General features: G+C 57.4%; 1 protein-coding gene across 7 annotated transcripts in view; it reads right to left on the minus strand.

Moving 5' to 3' along the window:
• NDRG4 (NDRG family member 4) overlaps positions 1-17,932 on the minus strand; it is a 38,168-nt gene that overhangs the window by 4,834 nt on the left and 15,402 nt on the right. For 5 of the 7 annotated variants that reach the window (XM_036231503.1, XM_016155988.2, XM_016155986.2 and 2 more), the window contains exons 2-12: positions 15,284-15,378; positions 11,245-11,289; positions 4,204-4,309; positions 3,800-3,920; positions 3,654-3,716; positions 3,424-3,484; positions 2,204-2,290; positions 2,070-2,126; positions 1,563-1,666; positions 644-700; positions 505-556 (exon numbers count right to left, since the gene is read on the minus strand). In XM_036231503.1, coding sequence (XP_036087396.1) covers positions 505-556; positions 644-700; positions 1,563-1,666; positions 2,070-2,126; positions 2,204-2,290; positions 3,424-3,484; positions 3,654-3,716; positions 3,800-3,920; positions 4,204-4,309; positions 11,245-11,289; positions 15,284-15,355 — 825 coding nt within the window. In that variant the 5' untranslated portion in view covers positions 15,356-15,378. Of the gene's footprint in view, positions 1-504; positions 557-643; positions 701-1,562; positions 1,667-2,069; positions 2,127-2,203; positions 2,291-3,423; positions 3,485-3,653; positions 3,717-3,799; positions 3,921-4,203; positions 4,310-7,222; positions 8,598-11,244; positions 11,290-15,283; positions 15,379-17,932 lie in introns of those variants that run through there. The other 2 variants (XM_016155982.2, XM_016155984.2) reach the window with 2 other exon arrangements.

Consider the following 17,932-nt stretch of genomic DNA (forward strand, 5'->3'; position numbering starts at 1 on the left):
GTGATAGCTTCCTGCACACTGGGAGCTGCCCAGGGCACTGCCGGATGCCTGACCTGCTGTGCCGAGGGGGACATGAAACCCCCCAGGCAGCCTGCTCCCAGAGTTCCAACATGAGAGGTGACACACAAACCCCGGTTGTAATGGGTACAAGTGGTGGGCAAAAGGGGACCCCCGCTGTGCTCAGAAATTACTTATTTCATAATCAAATTTTAGAGAAAAGAGAGACCTGAGTCTCTGGGGACTGATGTGGGGCTGCACTGCTGGGGGCCGGGGGAGGGAGGGCCCCAGCCCCAGGCCCTGCTGGCCTCCAGCCTCCCTCACTGAAGGGCTGGGGGTTGTGCCAGGCGGTGACGGGCGGTGAGGAAGCTGGGTGAGGAGCCCACCGTCCAGTGCCTGCCCCCGTGGTTCCCCGGGGCGGAGTCAAGAATTGGCCTTGCTGGCCAAAGGCCAGCGACCCCCTTACTCCTGCCCGCCCCCCCAGTCGGGGTGAACTCCTTCACTCACCACACCGTCCTCAGCAGGCGCGTTATCCCCAACAACGAGCATCACGGGGCAGCTGCAAACACAGAGAAAGCTTTGTCTGGCGTGGACATGGGGGTGGGGCGCACAAAAAGGGGCGGCTGGAGGGCAAGGGGACACTCACCGCAGTGTCTTGGCGTTGGGCACCGTTCCGGGCCGGTTAATGTCCAGGTCTCTGCGGCTACAGGGGGAGGCAGAGGTGGCATTCCAAGACTGGGTGGGGAGGCGGCCCCCAAGCCTGACACTTTTGTTATTTCAGCCACCCTCCAACCCATCTCCCCACAATGGCAGTTAGGGTCCAATATCCCTGGAGGCCCTGCGCCGGCCCCGGAGCTGGGGCTCCAGCTCATCCAGTTGTCTCAGCAGTGGAACGAGGCCTTACAGACCCCAACTGGTAAAATGGAGACAGGGACCCACTTGGATTTAGGGCTCCACTTATGTGCGACTTCTTCCTAGACCCCCAGACTCATGCCAAGGGGGCCCTCGATTTGGCTCACCCTACACCCCCCTCAGAGCACTCCTTGGATGACGGCACCACCTGCGCTGTGAGAGTCCTTGCCTCTCGCTCTCCACTGTTTCTCGGGGCCCCTGCACACAGCTGGTGCTTGGTAAATATTTGTAGAAAAGAAGGGATGGGGGCCCGGCCACCTCCCTGCAGGGCAGCCTTCGGAGGGCCTCCAAGGAGTATAGCTTGAAAACCACTGACTTCATCCAATCTCCTCCCCATTTACGGATGTCAGCGCTTAGGTTCAGGGATGTTGGGGGTCAGGGATGTTGCCCGCATCCCCCACTGCTGTTGGTGGCAATGCCCCAGGGGGGAGAAGGAATGGACGAGCCCAGGGACCAGAGTCTGAAGCCCTGCTCCCCCTCTGCCCTTCATGGGGTGTGTGAGCCTTCCTGGAGGTTTAACGAGCTGCGCATCTACAAACGGGAGAGTGTGTTGCCTGCCCATCGGCCTCCTCTCACAGGCGGTTGTAGTGAGGGGTCCCCAGGAGGATGAGCTGTGCCCCGGTGCTGCACAGCGGAGCCCGCGCTGCCCACACCTGTTGTACATGTTCCAGAAGAGCTGCAGGTTGGCCTGGTTCACCACGTTCCCAATCTGCTGCCGGTAGCTCTGCACCAGCTCTGTGTTGTTCACCAGCTCCTCCTGTGCCCGGGGGGTCAGACGGGACAAGCAGGGTGCATGGAGGGGAGTAGACAGATGGGGATGTGGGCTCAGAGGGGCTCATGCAGGGGTCACTGCCAGAGCCGCCTCTGTGGCATGGCAGGGGGTGGGCCTCAGGAGGGGAGGGGAAGCTCCACGGAGCTCTGGGAGGAGGCCTCCCCCATGTGTCCCTCAGATGCCCCAGCCTAGTGGACGATAACAGAGGACAGAGTGAGACAGTTGGATGCCACATAACCCCGACTTCCTCCTCCTGTCTGGCTGGGAAGGGCAGAGCCCCCAGCACCCCTGAGACAGGGCAGAACCAGGCCCTTCGGCAGCTGCCAAGGCTCCCAAGACCCTCAGTTGGGCCAGCCCAGCTCCTGTGAAGATGGCCCCACCCCCTTACCTGGCTGAAGAGGTGGGATAGCACCGTGTCAGGTAAAGTGCTGGTCAGGCCAGAGAGCTGTGGGCCGAGGTGGAAGCCAGTGTGAGTGCCGCCCCTCACCACCCTCCGCCCCCGGCCAGGGGGACCGCGCTCACCTTGGTGGCCGCCCAGTCGATCCAGCCTTTGCCGTTGGGGTCAATATTCATCAGCACCAGCCCCTCCACCAAGTCGGGGAAGATGAGCTGCCCAGAAAGAAGAACAGGGCTTGGGGATGGGGTGGGCTGCAGGGAGCCCCAAACTTCCTGCCTAGAAAACAGGCTGTAAAATTCTGGCCCTGCCCGTCTCACAGGTGGCTGGGAGGGTCTGAGGGGAAGGACACGCTTCAGGATGCCACCGATGGTGACCCGCCAGCAGCTGAGAGAGACAGCCAGGAACCGGCATGCTGCTCCCCTCCCCTCCTCCCCACCTGCGGCCTTCCTAAATTCTTTGATTCATTTCAAATCTATGCCTACATCACTGTTCTTCACCCCCCTTTAAAATATCTTCAGAGATGCTGCTGTTGTAAAACTAAGAACTAAACATCTTCAATAAAACATTTTGTTCCTTTGCTTTTATAGACAACGAAGCCCCAGTGATGTTAATTGTGTGAGAACCAAAGCCTGGTTTTGTCAGCCATGGTAAAAGAGATCCGAATTTCTGTGCGACCGTTTGCCCACATTTAGGGGGTGACAAATATACAGTACTCAGGTCCCGGCAAGTTTGCGGTGGCAGGGAATGGTCTACACATAACAAAATGGCTAAGGGCTGAAATTGAAACTGCAATTGACAATTCTGTTTCTTTTGAAGAAATATTGTGAGTCCTGAAAATTAAGTTTTTGTTTTTAGAGATGAAAAGCTTGTAGGATCCTACCCGACATGATGTTTCTGAAACGTGACTTTCTTTAAATCTCGTAAATTTAAGTATAATTTTTGCTTAAAATATGACTCATATTTAAATATTACCTCAATTCGTGAATAAGTGATTAGGATAATCCTTATTTAGTGGCTAGAGCAATTAGTTATATAGTTTGTTGCTAACAGAAAATAGGCTTTTGATAATAGTTAAGCAAGTTACAGTTTATAGATGTTTGAGGAAATGTATGGAAAAAATAACCTCTTTTTTAAAAAGTTAATTTCCCTTAGGAACAAAAGAAAAAAAGGGCTTTTTCTAAGTGAAGAGGAAGTGGGGAGCGGAGAAGGAGGAAAGGGTTCCAGAAGAGCTGCAGGCTGGCCTGGTCCCCCACGGTGATCAGCTGGGGCTGAAGGCCTGCCTCCAGGAAGACCAGCCCAGGGGTGGAGGAGGGGGCAGGGGTGGAGGTGGGCGTTGGAGACTCACTGCAAACTTGGCCAGCACATAGGCTCCGGCTCCCACACCGATGCCAATCACGTACTTGAACCTGGTGGAGAGCATGGCTGGTCACTCCAGAGATAGGGGTGCCATTTCCCAGGAATGTCATAGAGAGCAGACCCCACCCACAGCAGGCGCATTATCCCTAGAGGCTCTGGGATGGTGGTGGTGGAACCCCAAGCCCCCAGCACAAGGGCGGGGGCCGGGCGAGGACTCACCCAAAGTGCTGCACGACGCTGGGGAGCATGGCGGCCAGCTGCTCCAGGGAGGGGAACTGGTACCTGCGGGTAGAATGGGGGGTCAGGGCCAAGTGCAGCCTGGGACACAGGGCTGGAGAAAGCAGGAGGGGGCTCCCAGCACCTACCCCTGAGGAAACTGCGACGCCCCCACCTGCTGACCGGGGGCGTCCACGTGGCACACCACGAAGTGCTTCGTGATCTCCTGCATGTCCTCGAAGTTGAAGAAGGTGTTGAAGCAGAGCTTGTCTGCAAAGACACACCTCTCAGCTGTGGCTGAGCGGAGGGGTGGGGAGGCCTGTGGCTCTGAGAGGGAGGGCCAAGCAGGGGTGATGAGCCTCATGGTCCAGTGGGGAAACCAAGGCCTAAATGGCAAAGGGCACAGAGCCAAGTGTGGCTGGGAATCTTTGAGGCCCTGTGTGCAGGGGGAGGTTGGAGAAGGTGGTGAGTGTGAGGGAGGGCGGGCAGGTAGGCCTCACTGCTCTGGCAGATTCAAGGTGGGAGAAAGCCAGACGAGGCTGGGGGTACTTACGGTTGAGACCCACGTCATGGTAGGTGAGGATGGCCGGGCGGTTCCCCTTGGGGGACCCCCGGATCACCACGTGCAGAAGGCCATAGGGCGTCTCGATGTCGTGTTCCTGTGGGGAGAGACAGTGCTGGACACTCTGGGCAGCCCGACCCACCCCCGGATAAAGAGGCTGTGGGGCAGGCCATGGAGCTGTTGGGCCTGTGTGCAGCCTCCATGCCTCACAAGGGGGTGGGACATCCTGTTCTCATCACCCGAAAGAGCCCAAAGAGAGGATGTAACAGATGGAGCACCCCTACCCAGGAGTGGCCGGCGCAGGCACATGAACTGGTCCGCAGACCAGTTCTCAGCCCCTCAGGGACCAGTGAGGCCTGTTTTCCCCATGTCGCCACAGCCCCTAGGCCCCGAGGCCTGCCCTCACCATGTGCCTCCCCTACTCGGAATCCTTCAAGGGCTGCTGCTCCTGGAGGCTAACCTCTCATCGACACAACGACACAATGGCCCTCACCTAGGATCCTCTGTAACCACCCCCATGCTGACCAAGCCCAACCCCCACACCTGGTGCCACCTCCACGCTCTTGCTCTTGCCATTCCTTCCACCTCAAATGCCACTCCCTGTGATCCCCAAGGCCTCAGGCAGGGCCTGGTTTGATATCTGGCTCCCCATACCAAGTCCTTCTGCAGTGGTCACTCTGGGATGCTGTGAATTCAAGACCCACTCTACCCCTAACTGAGTGACTCTGAGTGGGACACACCACTTCTCTACGCCTCAGCCACCTCTTCCTGAGCCATCTAGGAGGGACTCTGTAAGAACTAAAGAAGCTGATGTCTGCAGAGTGTTTAGCACTTGGAGAGGGTCCCGGAAAAGGACGCTGTTGTGCTGGGGTACCTCTGAGCGTGGGGAGGTATCCTGCGGGGTGGTCCCTCTGCAAACAGATCACTCCTAGCCACTCAATGGGAAAACTCAAAGAAAGTCTATCAGAGCTGAAGCAACAACCCTGCCCTGTACCCCGGGAGCCCTGGGAGTTGGCCCAGTGAGTTGGAGGTGGGGTTAGGGTCAAGGACAGGAAGGAAACTGCCGAGTGTCTGCCGGGTGTCTAGCCCAGGCCCACCACAGCTTCCCCACATCCCAGGCCTATCCTCCCTCAGGGCTATCAACACAAGGAACACTTCCTGCCCACTGACCATTGACTGAACACTTCACACGTCTTCTCATTTATTCCTCACAGGTACCCAAGCTACAGAGGAGCAAACTAAGGCTGGGAGAGGAGAAATGACTTGCCCAAGGTCAAGTCCAGAGAGGGCAGGGCAAGCCTTGCCAGGTTCAGGCCTCAGGGGTACGCATTGAAGGTTGCCTTTTATGAGGACACGGAGCTCCATCCGAGACTTCCATGCAGGCAGTCTCTCTATAGCTGCCTGTCCGCTGCTACGGGGCCATGCTGCATCCCCAAACCCCCACATTCTCTAGGCCCTGGAGGGCAGGATGGGGCAGGAGGGGTGCACCGTGCTATGTAGGGCGGGGCTGGGGAGGGGCGCCCACTGCTCAAGAGCTGCAATGCGCTTCCTGCGGCACCGAGGCAGTTCCCCGGCTGCACCGGGTCACCTCTCGCCCTTCCGTGCACAAGTCACTCTCCAGGGTAGCGGTCTTACTCGTCCAGATCGCCCATGGGTGCATATGAGAGGGCATCTGGCCTCTACCCAGCCCTGGTGTGACTGCGCCATCGCCATCCCCTGGGCGGCTGACCGCTAAGGCGAGGCTTCCCGGACTGGAAGGGCTGGCTGTCTGGGGCATCAGCCCGGCTGCCCCTCCCGCGCGGCCCAGTGACCTTGGCTGATCCCTCCCGCCGACCGAGGAGCTCTGACCCTGCTCAGCTTTATAGAGGCCAAGCATGCCCATCTCTCAGGGAGCTTGCACGCGAGAAGGAGCCCCCAACCCCCAAGTCTGAGCGCTCCCATTGGCTCCCGGTTACGTCAGAGCCCGGCCCCCATCCCCAGTTGGGCGCAGGCAGAAGGCACTGCGGCAGCCAGTACCCCCTCGGCGGGTGCGTCTACCCTCGCCGGCGACCTTGAGGGCTGCGGGGGTGCGGGTGGGGGTCCAGAAGCTGGGTTTCACCTCGCGCGGGGGTGGGGTGGGGTGGGGTGGGAGGGCTAGTGCGATCCTCTCCGTCTCCCGCATCGATCATGCAGCGGACCAGGCCGCACCGCAGGGAGACACGGATGTCGTAGCCTGGGTGCGGGCAACGCCATGGTCGGTCTGTCTGCAGACACGGCAGGGCAGGCCGGGGTGGGGGCTGAAGCAGCAGGTGTGTCCCTGCCTCTTCCTTACTGAGGAAGAACAGCACTCCTGGGCACTGCCGCCCGCGGCGTAGGCGGCGCCTGGGCCCACCTGGGACCTCCAGCCCTGCAGCCACAAAATAAGGTGTCGCGATCCCTCCGCGTCCCTCCCTCGCAGAAATCGCGCCGGAGGGCCTGGTCGGCACCGTGCCCCAGACCCTGCTGGCAGGGCCCCGCGGGCCGCGCAGGGGCTGCAAGCACCTCCTACGAAAGGCAGAGGCTATCTGTCCTGGTCGCGTTTCCGTGCGACCGCCGGCACGAACTAGACAACCCCGCGGGTCAGGAGGGCTGACACCTGCACAGACGGCCAGACGTGCAGGGGGCACAGCCTCCCCCAGGGCTGAAGTGGTCACAGGCGCAAGGGAGCCACCAGCTGGGCACGTGCCAGGGAGAGGGCACATGTCAGTGGGATGTACACACGCTGGCGGACGGGTCCGCACAGGCTGACAGCCAAGTCACAGCCCAGTTGCTGAGATCTTTTCCACAGATCTCGGCCCTCCCCCGCAGGTCCCGCATGGCAGGTAACCGCCAATCACTGCTGCAGGCCTGGGTCACCAGGGGGCTAGAAGTTGCTGGCTTCGCCTCAGTTCCCCGGAGGCGAGGCCACTGAAGGCAGATCTGCCACCAGGCACAGGCAGAGGGATACTTCTTCCTCCCCAACGGCCTCGCCGCCCCCACAACCCTCACTCACCCCATCCCAGCACTCGGGCATCCTGCCGGGGGAGGCGACCCGCCTCGACGAGGGAGGGCAAACAAAGGCCTGAGTCACTGGGGTCCAGGGGGAGGGGGCAGCTCCAGCGGGTGACCAGCGGCTCTGTGATGGGGCACAGCTCCAGGGCCATTTATATGCGGAGGCTGCCTGTCCTAGGCTGGCCCCTCCTCTCTGCGGGGTTTCTGAGCAGCCACTGGTTCGCCTGGAGCCCCAGCTCCCAGATTGGCTGTGGGGAGACAAACCTGGCTCCAATTGGCTTGGGAGGTCTTCGCTCACCCAGCCCGGCTCTTGCTCCTCCCAGTCCCTCAACCCCCCCAGCAACACAGCATCCTTGATAGGCCCCAGCCCCTGCATCCTACCTGCCCTAGAACACAAGCACACACCCACAGCTGAGGCCATATCCAGGGGCCTGGGAACAGGGGGCACTTGGCCACGTGCCCTGTACACAGGAGCCTCTCAGACACCCACACCAATGCAGGGCATGGCAGGCCACACAGGTATGTCCTAGACATCACAGCCCATGGCCCATACCCTGTATCACTTAACCTTGAGGGGATGTAGGTAGGGTGTCACTGCTTCCTGGGGCAACCTGGGTCATTACCCTGCTCCAGGGAGCTCGCTGTTCCTTCTCTATATCACCCCTCCCCAGAGTCTCCCTAGGGCAGCCTCTACTGCTAAAAGTGGGCTTCGGGAGCCAGGAGGCCTGGGTAGACTGCAGGATCAGGAGTATGGTGGGGCACACACCAGGTCTGCCCTCCCCACCCCTATCCTGCAGCAAAGTCTGGAGGCCACCAGGGAGCGGGAAAGGGACAGGAGGCTGCCTGCTGAAGTAGACATGCCTACCTACCTCCAGCAGACCCACCCGGCCCTCATCCTGGGACCAACCAACCAGTCTGGTGCTTGGCTCTTGGATCTCTGGGGGGCAGGACACATGAGCCACTTCAGGCTCTCTGCTCTGTCCTCCTGAGCAGCAAGGCTTTGGGTAGCAAGCTGCCTAGAGACAGAGGGAGGGCGGTGAGCAAAGGAGAGCAGAAGAGGAGAGGAAATAGGCCAGGGAGGGAGCAGAGGAGGGAGCCCAAGGACTGAGGGAAGCAGGATTGGCAGAAGGGAGGGGTGCTGCGCACCCGTGCCCCTATTCTGTCTCTTTGGTGAAGGACCGTGCCATTCTCCCCGGCCTGCACCGACAGCCGTGCACACCAGCTGGCTGCCCTGGGGGAAGGTGTTCGCCTCTGGGTCCCTGGGTGCTTAGTGACCTGGTCAGCACCTGCCATGTACACTATTCACGGCCATATCCTCTGCCTGGGAAGCACCGACCACTTACCCTGCAGCCCTGGCGCAGAGTGCTGGGCCCTGTGCTCGCCCAGGGCAGCCAGGACATGGAATGGGGTGTCTCCCTGGCCCCTCGCATCTTGGCCATGCTCCCTGTTCCCTGAAGCCACTTGGGCACAGGAAGAGGTTCTGGCCACTGAGGCAGGGTGCAAAGGCACAGCCCTGCCCCCTGACCTGTCCACAAATGTGCTTCTCGAAGTCTGGGAGAGGTGGCCTCCCACCCTTTCTGCCACCAAACCCCTGCTCCTCTATGGTCCCCATCTACTCTTATGCCTACTCCTAGCCTACTCTGAGTGGCCTCTCCCACCCTTGGACCCAGGTGAGAAGCTGACCTCAGACACCTCTGTGCCTCAGTCTCCTCAACTGTGAAACAGGAATCGTGCTTTCCTTACAGAGTTGCTATCAGGATGACAAAGTCCTGCATATATCACTCCAGACCTGAGCCCATGCCTGCCCAGGCCCTGCCCGCATCTGGTGGGAAAGACAATCCTGTGCTTCTCCAAACTTGGCCTTTCTCCTAGAGGCTGTGTGGTGGCTGTGGCTCAACAAGGCAGGTTCCAGTCCTGCTAGCCAAATCCACGCACCGGTCAGAGCTGCGTGACCTTGGGCAAGCCAGTCAGCCTCTCTGAGCCTCCACATCTGTAAATGGGAAAACAGCCGTGCACCTATTGCACAGGTCGCTGCAAGGATAACACTTAATGCTCACAAACTTGTGAGAAAGGATCAGGAAACTGAAGCGCAGAGAGGTTTATTTTCCCGCTCAGCTCGTAAGCAGTGGAGCTTACGTGCACCTTAGCACTCGGAGCCTGAGTTCACATTAAGAGTAGCAAATGCTCTAATAGTTACAGGATCTCCCATGTGCTTTACACATGTTATCTCATTTTATCTTCTTAACACTCACTTCATAGATGAAGAAAAGGAGGCACAGAAAGGCTCAGGAACACTCTCAACATCACACAGACAGTGAGCACAGAGCCAGGAACCGCACCCAGGGAGTCTGGCTCTGACTCCACACTTTAGTGATCACTAGTCACAGTTGGCCGAGGATCTGAGTGCCCAACCTGCAAGCACCATCCCCAACCCTACAGAAACCTGGGAAGGTCCAAGATGTCTGTCTCCCTGTACGAATGAAGCAATGACATGTGCAGGAGGTCATGTGGCCCATAAGGGCCAGGGCCAGCACCTGGACCGAGGTCCATCTGGCTCTTGTTTTTGTTCTTCTGCTTCTCCCACTGGCTGGGCCCATTGAGGCAAGGGACAAAACGGGATGAAATCTATGCTAGGCCTGGACCCAGACAATGGTTATCCTTGCTGCTGATTTTCTTTCTTTCTTTCTTTTTTTTAAAGGCAGCCTCCTCATGGTGTAACCACAGTAGATATTGACTTTTGACACACGCTGCCCTTTGCCAAGTGAGGGCTCTTGAGAGCCGGGTTCCCACACACATGGGTGGCCACCATGGGGTACGAAGGACCCCATGTTTTCCGTCTCCCCTTTCTCACAGTCCCCGCCCCAGGGTGTGTGTGTTCCGGTGTCAGGCAGCAGCTGGCTGCTCTGGGGTTTTATTTCACCAGTGCCCTCCTGGGGAGGAGGGCCTGTTTGTCTACAGGTCCTCACCCTCAGTCTCAGCAGGGGAGACAAAGAGGACCCCCTGGTGTGCCCGCCCTGATCTCCGCGACATGGCCATGAGATGGCCATTGGCCTCCCATCTCTCTGCCTGGGCACCTGTTTGTTTCCTACTCCCCAGGCTGCATCCTGTCCTTCCTGGCTCCAGAGCTTTTTATAGTTGGAGCATCAGCTCCTGGGGGACTGGAGCACAAGCACACTGGCTGCTTTGATGCCTCCACTTGCGTCCTTGAAGGGGCTCAAGAGCCAGGGGCTGGCTCACGGGCCTGGATCGTAGCCGCAGAGCTATGTGGTCAGGGGAGGAGCCCACAGGCCACCCCGCCTCCGGAATCACCTTTGTGTCCAGGACACAAGGCATGGGGCTGTCGAGGGGCTTGGAGACTAACCCAAATTGAAGTCAGGCCTAGACTGGGAGAGTGGCTTGGGGCTGGTTCCATCTAGCCAGGAGGAAGGTCCCAGAAGGGTCTGAGTTTGTTCAGGATGTTTGGATGGCTAGTAGGGTTCCCAAAAGGCAAGGTTCCCCTTATGTCTACTGCCAGACGTTTTCTGAGACCCAGAAATAAATGGCCACATGGGACTCAGAGGGGAGAAATGTCTGGCCAAGTGAGTGCAATCATCGTGCACGGTAACAAAAACAAAGAACAATTTTAGTTTTCACAAGGAATCTGGCATCAAGCTAAAGAGGACATGGTTGTCCCAGCAACAGCTGCCATGGAAACAGGAGCTATTTCAGAGCATCAGCCTGGCTTTCATTGGAGGGAAATGCTGATTCACATGACAGCATCCCTCCTCCCCCTTTGCTCCTTACTCCCCCCCAGGCCTTCCTTCCCCCATTCCTGTCCAGGGAGCGAGAATGCATTTCCCCACCGGACAGTGGGCAGGCAGGCAGAGCCTCCGTGAGCAGTGAGGGAGATCCCGGAGTGCAAGCCCCTGCTGCTCCAGGCCGAGGCACACGGAAGAGCTGTGACCTTCCTCTGAGACTGGCTGGGTGGGCGAGGGGCTGGCCAGCTGCTGGTCCCCCACCTCAGGAGGCTGAGCTGAGACCTACCTTCCAGTCTGTGTCCACAGCCAAGAGGAAGGTGTCGGAGTTCTCCTAAGGGGAGACAAACAAAGGGGGTGGGCATTAGGCTGGGGCCGGGGCACAGGGGCTCAAACAGACTCCCTTGCCGTACCCCATTCTATCTTAATGTTAACACAAGTGGCCCAGGGCCTCCCAAGCGCCAAGCAATGGGCTTGTAAATGCCTGGCAGGTGAGCCTACACGCAGCTACTCACATCCACTGGAGGGGAGAAGAGTGAGGCTCAGAGGGGCTGAGTGAGCCCCAGGGCTAGAAAGTGGTGGAGTCTCTGACTGCCACTCCTTGCTGGTGGTCACTTTGTCCTGCTGCTCCCACAGATGGTTTTCGAGGTCTGACTCTCAGGGCACAAGGTCAGAGGCCCGGGAAGGCGGGGGAGGGCGAGCGGAGGGGCATGACCACCACACCCACTTTGGGGGAAGGGCAGAGGACAGGGGTTTTTCTGGCCGCAGGAGGAGCTGACGGCGCCTGCGGCGGTGGCCCCTCCCGCCTTTGCAGACCTGCCGGCTTTGCTCTCTCAAAACGTCAGGTCCCTGCTTTCGGGCTCATTGACACTGACCGGTGTGAGTCTGTGATTGGTGCCCGTTTCTCCCCCAGGACTGCGGGCGCCGCGAGGGCGGGACCTCGCCTGGCTCTGCTCCCTCACAACGCCTGACACGGAATGGGCTCCAAAGACAAGATCTGGATGAACGAGTCTGACTTCGAGAACGACGGGATCGCGGCTCAGACGCGCCTGCTGTCCACAGGCAACGGAGATGGAGGGCGGAGGGGTGGAGGCTCCAACCCGTGTTCAGACACTCTGCGCCCTCTCTGGTCCGACTCGGGGGAAGAAACCTCACGGGGCAGGTGGTGGTGGTGGGGTCAGCACACGCCCAGAAAGAGCAGAGATGCCAGCCTCCGCCTTGCCCCCTGCTGTCTGTCTAGAGACTTCTCTGCTCCCCTCTGCTCAGCTTCCGGAAGGCCACTTAGCCTCTAGTTCCGCGAGGATTAAATGAGAAGCATGGTGTTAGCTGCTGTTCTGTCCTAGGTACGGGACTGTCCTGCACTGGACTCGGTATGCCACAGATGCCCCATAAGCATCTACCCGTTAAGCAGGTGGATAAATGAGACGATCAGATTACAACCAGGATGTGACGAGGACACAGCAAGAGAAGGGGACGGCCGCTAACATGCCAAAAAGAAGGAAGACGACCCCAAGTCACAGGAGGAGAAGGGAAAAGAAGGAAAACAAGCAATTCTTAATGTTAACAAAATAAGGAGAAGTGTGAACGCTTGTATCTGGCATTGGGGTGGAGGGGTGAGGGAGAGAATCACGTGGCACTGGAGGGTTCCACACCCAGGCTTTGGGGACTGTGACTATATCACAAACAATGATACAGTAACACTGTCACAGAAATGATGGCTGTCCTCGGGCCTCATCTCCTGGTTCCTCCAGGGCCTGGGGGCTCAAGCCACTCCTTGAACCTCTGAGGAAGGGGGTGGGGGTGAAGGAAGAGGATGGGGTTCTCGGGAAGGGGGCAGGCTGGTCTGAGGAATCATCTCATGGGAAGACCATACATAAGGGGGGCCAGGGCGAGAGACGTGGGAGATTTTTATTCTCAAGACTCGAAGGGCTCAGTTATCTCAGAGGAGGAGAGTGGAGGCAATTTTGTTAAAAACAAAACTAAACACAAAGGATGAGGCTGATAATGGCAGGGTATGCTTTGCATTTTCAGGGTGCTGGGGGGCCCCAGGAGAAGGGAAGCTGAGGGAGGGACAGGACCCCAATCCCAGAAACAGCAGGAATAATGCAAGCCAATCCAGGGACCCTGGAGGTCCAGGAGGAACCATGTTGGGGGGGGGTGGTTAGTGGAAGAATAGGGGTGGTGGCAGGTAATGTGCGGAAGTATTCACTCCTCACTGGACTCAGAGGACTTGCACCTAGCAGGTCACGGAAGATTTAAAGAGTGAAAGGGACAGACGCTTGCACACACTGCAGCGGGAAAAGGAAAATCAGTCTTCAAGTGTAACCTTCTAGGAAGAAGGCCAGGATTGCTCGGGAAGGCACAGAGGGAGGCAGGACTGTACCAGGTGTCACTGAAATCTGGAAAGGCCATGCCGGGAGCTTGGGACAGGGCTGTTAACATGCCTTTGGAAAAAGCAGATGTGCCCAGGTCCACGGTCGGGGGCTTGGATTGTCCTGAGAGAAGGGTGGGAGGGGGAGAGGAAAGAAACCAAGCTGGGGATTTGAGGCTTCCATGGACACTGAAACACAGATCCTCGTGCAGAGTAGGGGCATCACAGTGGCTCTGGTCAAGGCCCAGGTGGGCTGAGGTGAGAGATACCAAATGCAGCAGAAGGCAGAGCCAGGCTGCTGGCCAAAGGGGCCCTTGCTCACGAAGTCATGGAAGGAGGAGCATTAAGGGGCTGGGCTTGGCTGGCATAGAAGTGGTGTGAGGGCATCTTTTTGGGTGCCCTGTTAAGGTGAGGGGTGGAAGAGACAGGCACAAGACAAGGCATGTGGGGGCACGGTGCCCTCAGCTCTCCTTGCTTCACAAAGACACACACCTCGTACCAACAGGGAGCACCTCCGTACAGTCTGTCCATAACCCCTGCACCTCAGCTCTTGTGATGCATGCGGGGGTCCCTGAGGGCCACCATCTGCCTCACAAGAAGGCTGGTTTCTGCTTGCACATCTCGAAAGACAGGCTGGTTGTACCTGTCTAGTGGAGAGACTTTTCAAAAAGTTCTCGTGGAGAAACTTCTGAGCTACATCATAATCTGCAGCTTCCACTTGGCCCGTCACTACTGAGCACGTATTATGCTGGGCCCCAGAATGGCCGGGGGCTGTAACTCTGAGTGAGATGGTAGCCAAGGACCAGCTTTAAATGGAAGAGTGACATGATATAGTTTCAGAGGTTGTGCAGAGTAAAGGGCCAGTAAGGAGGCTCCTGTGAGCATCTGGACAAAAGATGATGGAGGCTTGACCAGGGAGGGAGAAGGATGAGAATGAAGGGCCTGTGAAGTGTGCATTTTACAGCTCACCAGCCACCCCCTGACCATTCCTGGGAAGGCTGCCCTCGGATGATCAGGACTTATAAGTTAACTCAAGGTTCTGTCTTAGAGATAAGACGGTACCCTTCTCAGGGGCAGGACTGCTGACCTCATGGGGTTGGGCCCCTGGAGCCCTGGCCATTCCCTCTGTCCCAACATGTGGTGCCCAGTGGCTCTTGGGCTCACTCCTTCTTGTGGGAGGCTGGGGGAGACTAGGGCAGGGCAGGGATGGTTCAGGGACTGTGCCCCCGGCTTCTCCATCTGTAAAGTAGCGGTGAAGGGAGGAGAGAAGTGGGGATGGGCTTGTGTTGGGACAGTATCACCAGTCCTGAGACCCCAGAATTCTAGTGTGGACCCACAGCTTTTCCTCGCAAGGAGGGAAGGAGAAGAGGTGTCAGGTGACCCCACTACGAGGAAGTGTAGGGTATAAATAACTGGAACCTAAGGCCTAGAGCACCATTGAGGGCCCTTTGGGACAGCATAACCACCTCAAGTGCCTCTGTCCCGCTGCTCCTGGAGGCAGTGTTGGTGATGCTTGCCCTCATACCTCAGAGCTTGTAAGGAACAGATGAGCTGCAGACAAGGAACAGGCCCCGGAAGATGGGGAAGCACCGTGGCCCTGCAGGACGCGTCCCCCTTGGGATGCGAGGACCTCTCAGAACCAGCAGTTGAATCAGGCCTCACTCCCTAAGCGCTGTGTGACCTTGGCCAACTGCATTAACCTTTCTGTGCCTCAGATTTCTCGTCATTGCTATGCGGGTAACTCTTCTAAAGAGCCTCCCATCCTCAGAGACAGCCAGACCCGCGGAGAGGTCGTCTGGGTGTTAGTCGCGTGGGTACTCAGCCTGGCGGGGGACGCTCCCATGGCGAGGACTGGGCTTCTCGAGGTGGCCCGAGGATTCCTGGCACGTGGCACGCAGCTTCCTTGTTTGCCACGAGGGGGCGCCCTCCGCCCCAGGACGGTGACTGGGCGACTCACCAGCTCCGCGACGTCCTGGCCCCGGAGCAGCGGCTTCTCCTCGGGGAATCGCAACTCCTGCAGCCCCGCCATGGTCACGTCGTGGAGCAGGAGCCCTGGGGAGAGAGGGCGAGGACGAGGGTTGGGGCTTGCTGCGGCAGGGATGCCCCAGCCCTGCTCTGACTCTCGCAGCACAAGCCCGGGCTGGGTCAGGGGCACCGGCACCACACCGACCGCTCCGTCCTCGGGTCCCCAAGCGCAGGTCCACAGCGGCGCTTCACCTGGTAGCAAGGCTACGTCTGCAACACTCGCCTGCTTGGCTCAGGGATGTCATTGTATTATTTGTTCTTAAAAGTTAAAACGTTTAAAAAAAAAAAAAGGAAATAAAAGAAAGAGAAAATAAAAAGGAAAGCAATACAGATGACCCCTTGAACAATTTCTGCATTTATTGAGAGGCAGAGGGGCAAGCGTGGGGAGGCCAAAAGTGGGGTCAGAAGCAGACAACCCCTGCCCCCCACCCCTGTGTCAGAAGTGGTTAGTGGGGTCCTAGAGGACACAGAGGGACATAGCTGAAGGCTGTCCGGGGGGTCTTGAAGAACAAGCCTGAGTGAGGATGGCCCTGAGAGGGGATGGGGTGGGGGGGGGGTAGGGTGTGGTAGTGTGGCAGGCAGAATGATGTTGAAGGAGGGGCGCCTATCACGACATACCTCCTGCAGGGAGGGATGACACCTGCTGACCACTCAACCCACAGCTGCTGGTCAGCAGGTCCCAGGCCCTAATGGCTGGTTGTTCCTGGTAGACCGTGGGCCTCTGAACCTCAAGAGAAGGGGTGTGTGTGTGTGTGTGTGTGTGTGTGTGTGTGTGTGTGTAGGAGCCAGTTGGGAGGGCAGGGCAGACAGAAAGGGTCCCAGGACCCCACAATCCATCTGGCCTGGGACTGCCATCCCTCACTTGAATCAGGCTGGTATAGATTAGAATGCACCAAGAGAAAAACTAGCCAAGGACGCGAACTGGAAATTCATAAAGGAATGTTAACATTGGCCAATAAATAGATGGGAAAATATTAAAGCCTTCTAGAAGTCAAAGAAATTAAAATTAAAACAACATACTTTTTTTTTTTTTTTTTGCCAATGGAACTGGCAAAGTTTGCGGTGTTGGCAAAGATGCACTGAAACTGGCACTTATATTGCTTGTGGGTGTATAAATTGATACATCTTTCTGGAGGGCAGTTTTGTAGAATGAATTAAAATTACTTAAAAGATTCACACTCTTGGACTCAGTAGTCCTCCCCCTGGAAGAAACTTCCTAAGGAAACTAGAGAGGGCACCTCGTGATTTATCTGTATGAATGCTCACTCACCACAGTGCCATTTATAATATTAGAGAAAAACTGTAAAAAGCCAAGTTTTCATAAACAGGGTATTAGGTAAATGATGGGTCAGTAACTTTGAAAGATATTTAATAACATGGGAAAGCGCTTGTGTCATAATAAATAGAAAAAACAGTTATAAAACGTACAGTAACATTCAAACTATGAGAAATACAAACACTCCCACAAAAAAGCCTGGAAGGAGGTACATCATAAAGTCGACAGGCCTTGTCCCTGGGTGGGAGAGAGAAAACTAGGGCCTGTAATCTGAAATCAGGAACAAACGTTTTTTAAGAAGACTACTTGGTTGAAGATCAGTAACAATCCTTTATTCTGGCACAGCATGTCACAGCTCACAAAGGGCTTTCTTGTGCTATCTGATTTCACCCCAGTGGGCAGTGGGATGAGGAAACTCAGGGTAAGAGAGGTTCACTGGCAGGCCCAGATAGGACCTGGCCTGGAAGCAGGGTCTCTGGACGCCCAGTCTAGTCCAGTGCTTGCTCTATACCACCGCGGCCTCCTGACTTGCGGGTTCCTACCTGCTTTCTCTCCTCTTCTCCCTCCCTCTCTTCTTCCCTCTTTCCTTCCCTTCTTAACCTTGCTTTTAGCCTTACCTACGGATGAAGCCCTCAGACTTTCCCCTCTGCCCTGAAAGGCTGCTGATCCCACTAGCTGTTTGGTTAGAAGACACCAGCTTCCTGCCACACCCCACCCCTGCCCGCCCCTGCTGCTTTGGCTTCTATCGATGGAAGGCCCAGGGCCTGGGGAGTTGGCGCAGTGGTTGCCTGAGACCAAGGGCACAGGACCTCCGATGGAACTCATTTCCGTGGCCAAGCTGTCAGGAGGCAGGATGCAGCTCCAGACCCTCCCTAGGCTTCCTTCCCTCCCTTCGAAAGCCCAAAGCATCAGCTCTCCAGAGTGTTATGAAGATGGTGCCTCAGTGCATGGGGGTCCCCACTAGAGTTTAGTTTGCAGCTGAGATGGGCTGAAGCTGAGCTGAGCGCTGCTGGCCTCCAAGACCTCACAGAAAGCTCATCCGGACCTGTGGAGTCCCCTAGGAGAGCTTCGTCCCAAGCACACAGAGGCCAGGCGGGGAGGCCCCTGCCCACCCAGGCCCCCAGGTCTCCGCACCTCTGTACCAGGCTGGAGCGCTCTGTTCCCAGTGGTTTCCGGGGAAACCAGCTAACAATGCAGATGGGCTGTATTTTTAGAAAGGTGTCCTCTCCTCTCTCCCCCCACTTTTGCTTCCATCCTTTCTGATGGCGGCACACTCATCCATCCATCTGGATAGGGAGCTAAAAG

This window comes from Rousettus aegyptiacus, unplaced genomic scaffold (genome assembly GCF_014176215.1).
Source record: "Rousettus aegyptiacus isolate mRouAeg1 unplaced genomic scaffold, mRouAeg1.p scaffold_m13_p_14, whole genome shotgun sequence".
In the NCBI taxonomy this organism is placed as follows: domain Eukaryota; kingdom Metazoa; phylum Chordata; class Mammalia; order Chiroptera; family Pteropodidae; genus Rousettus; species Rousettus aegyptiacus.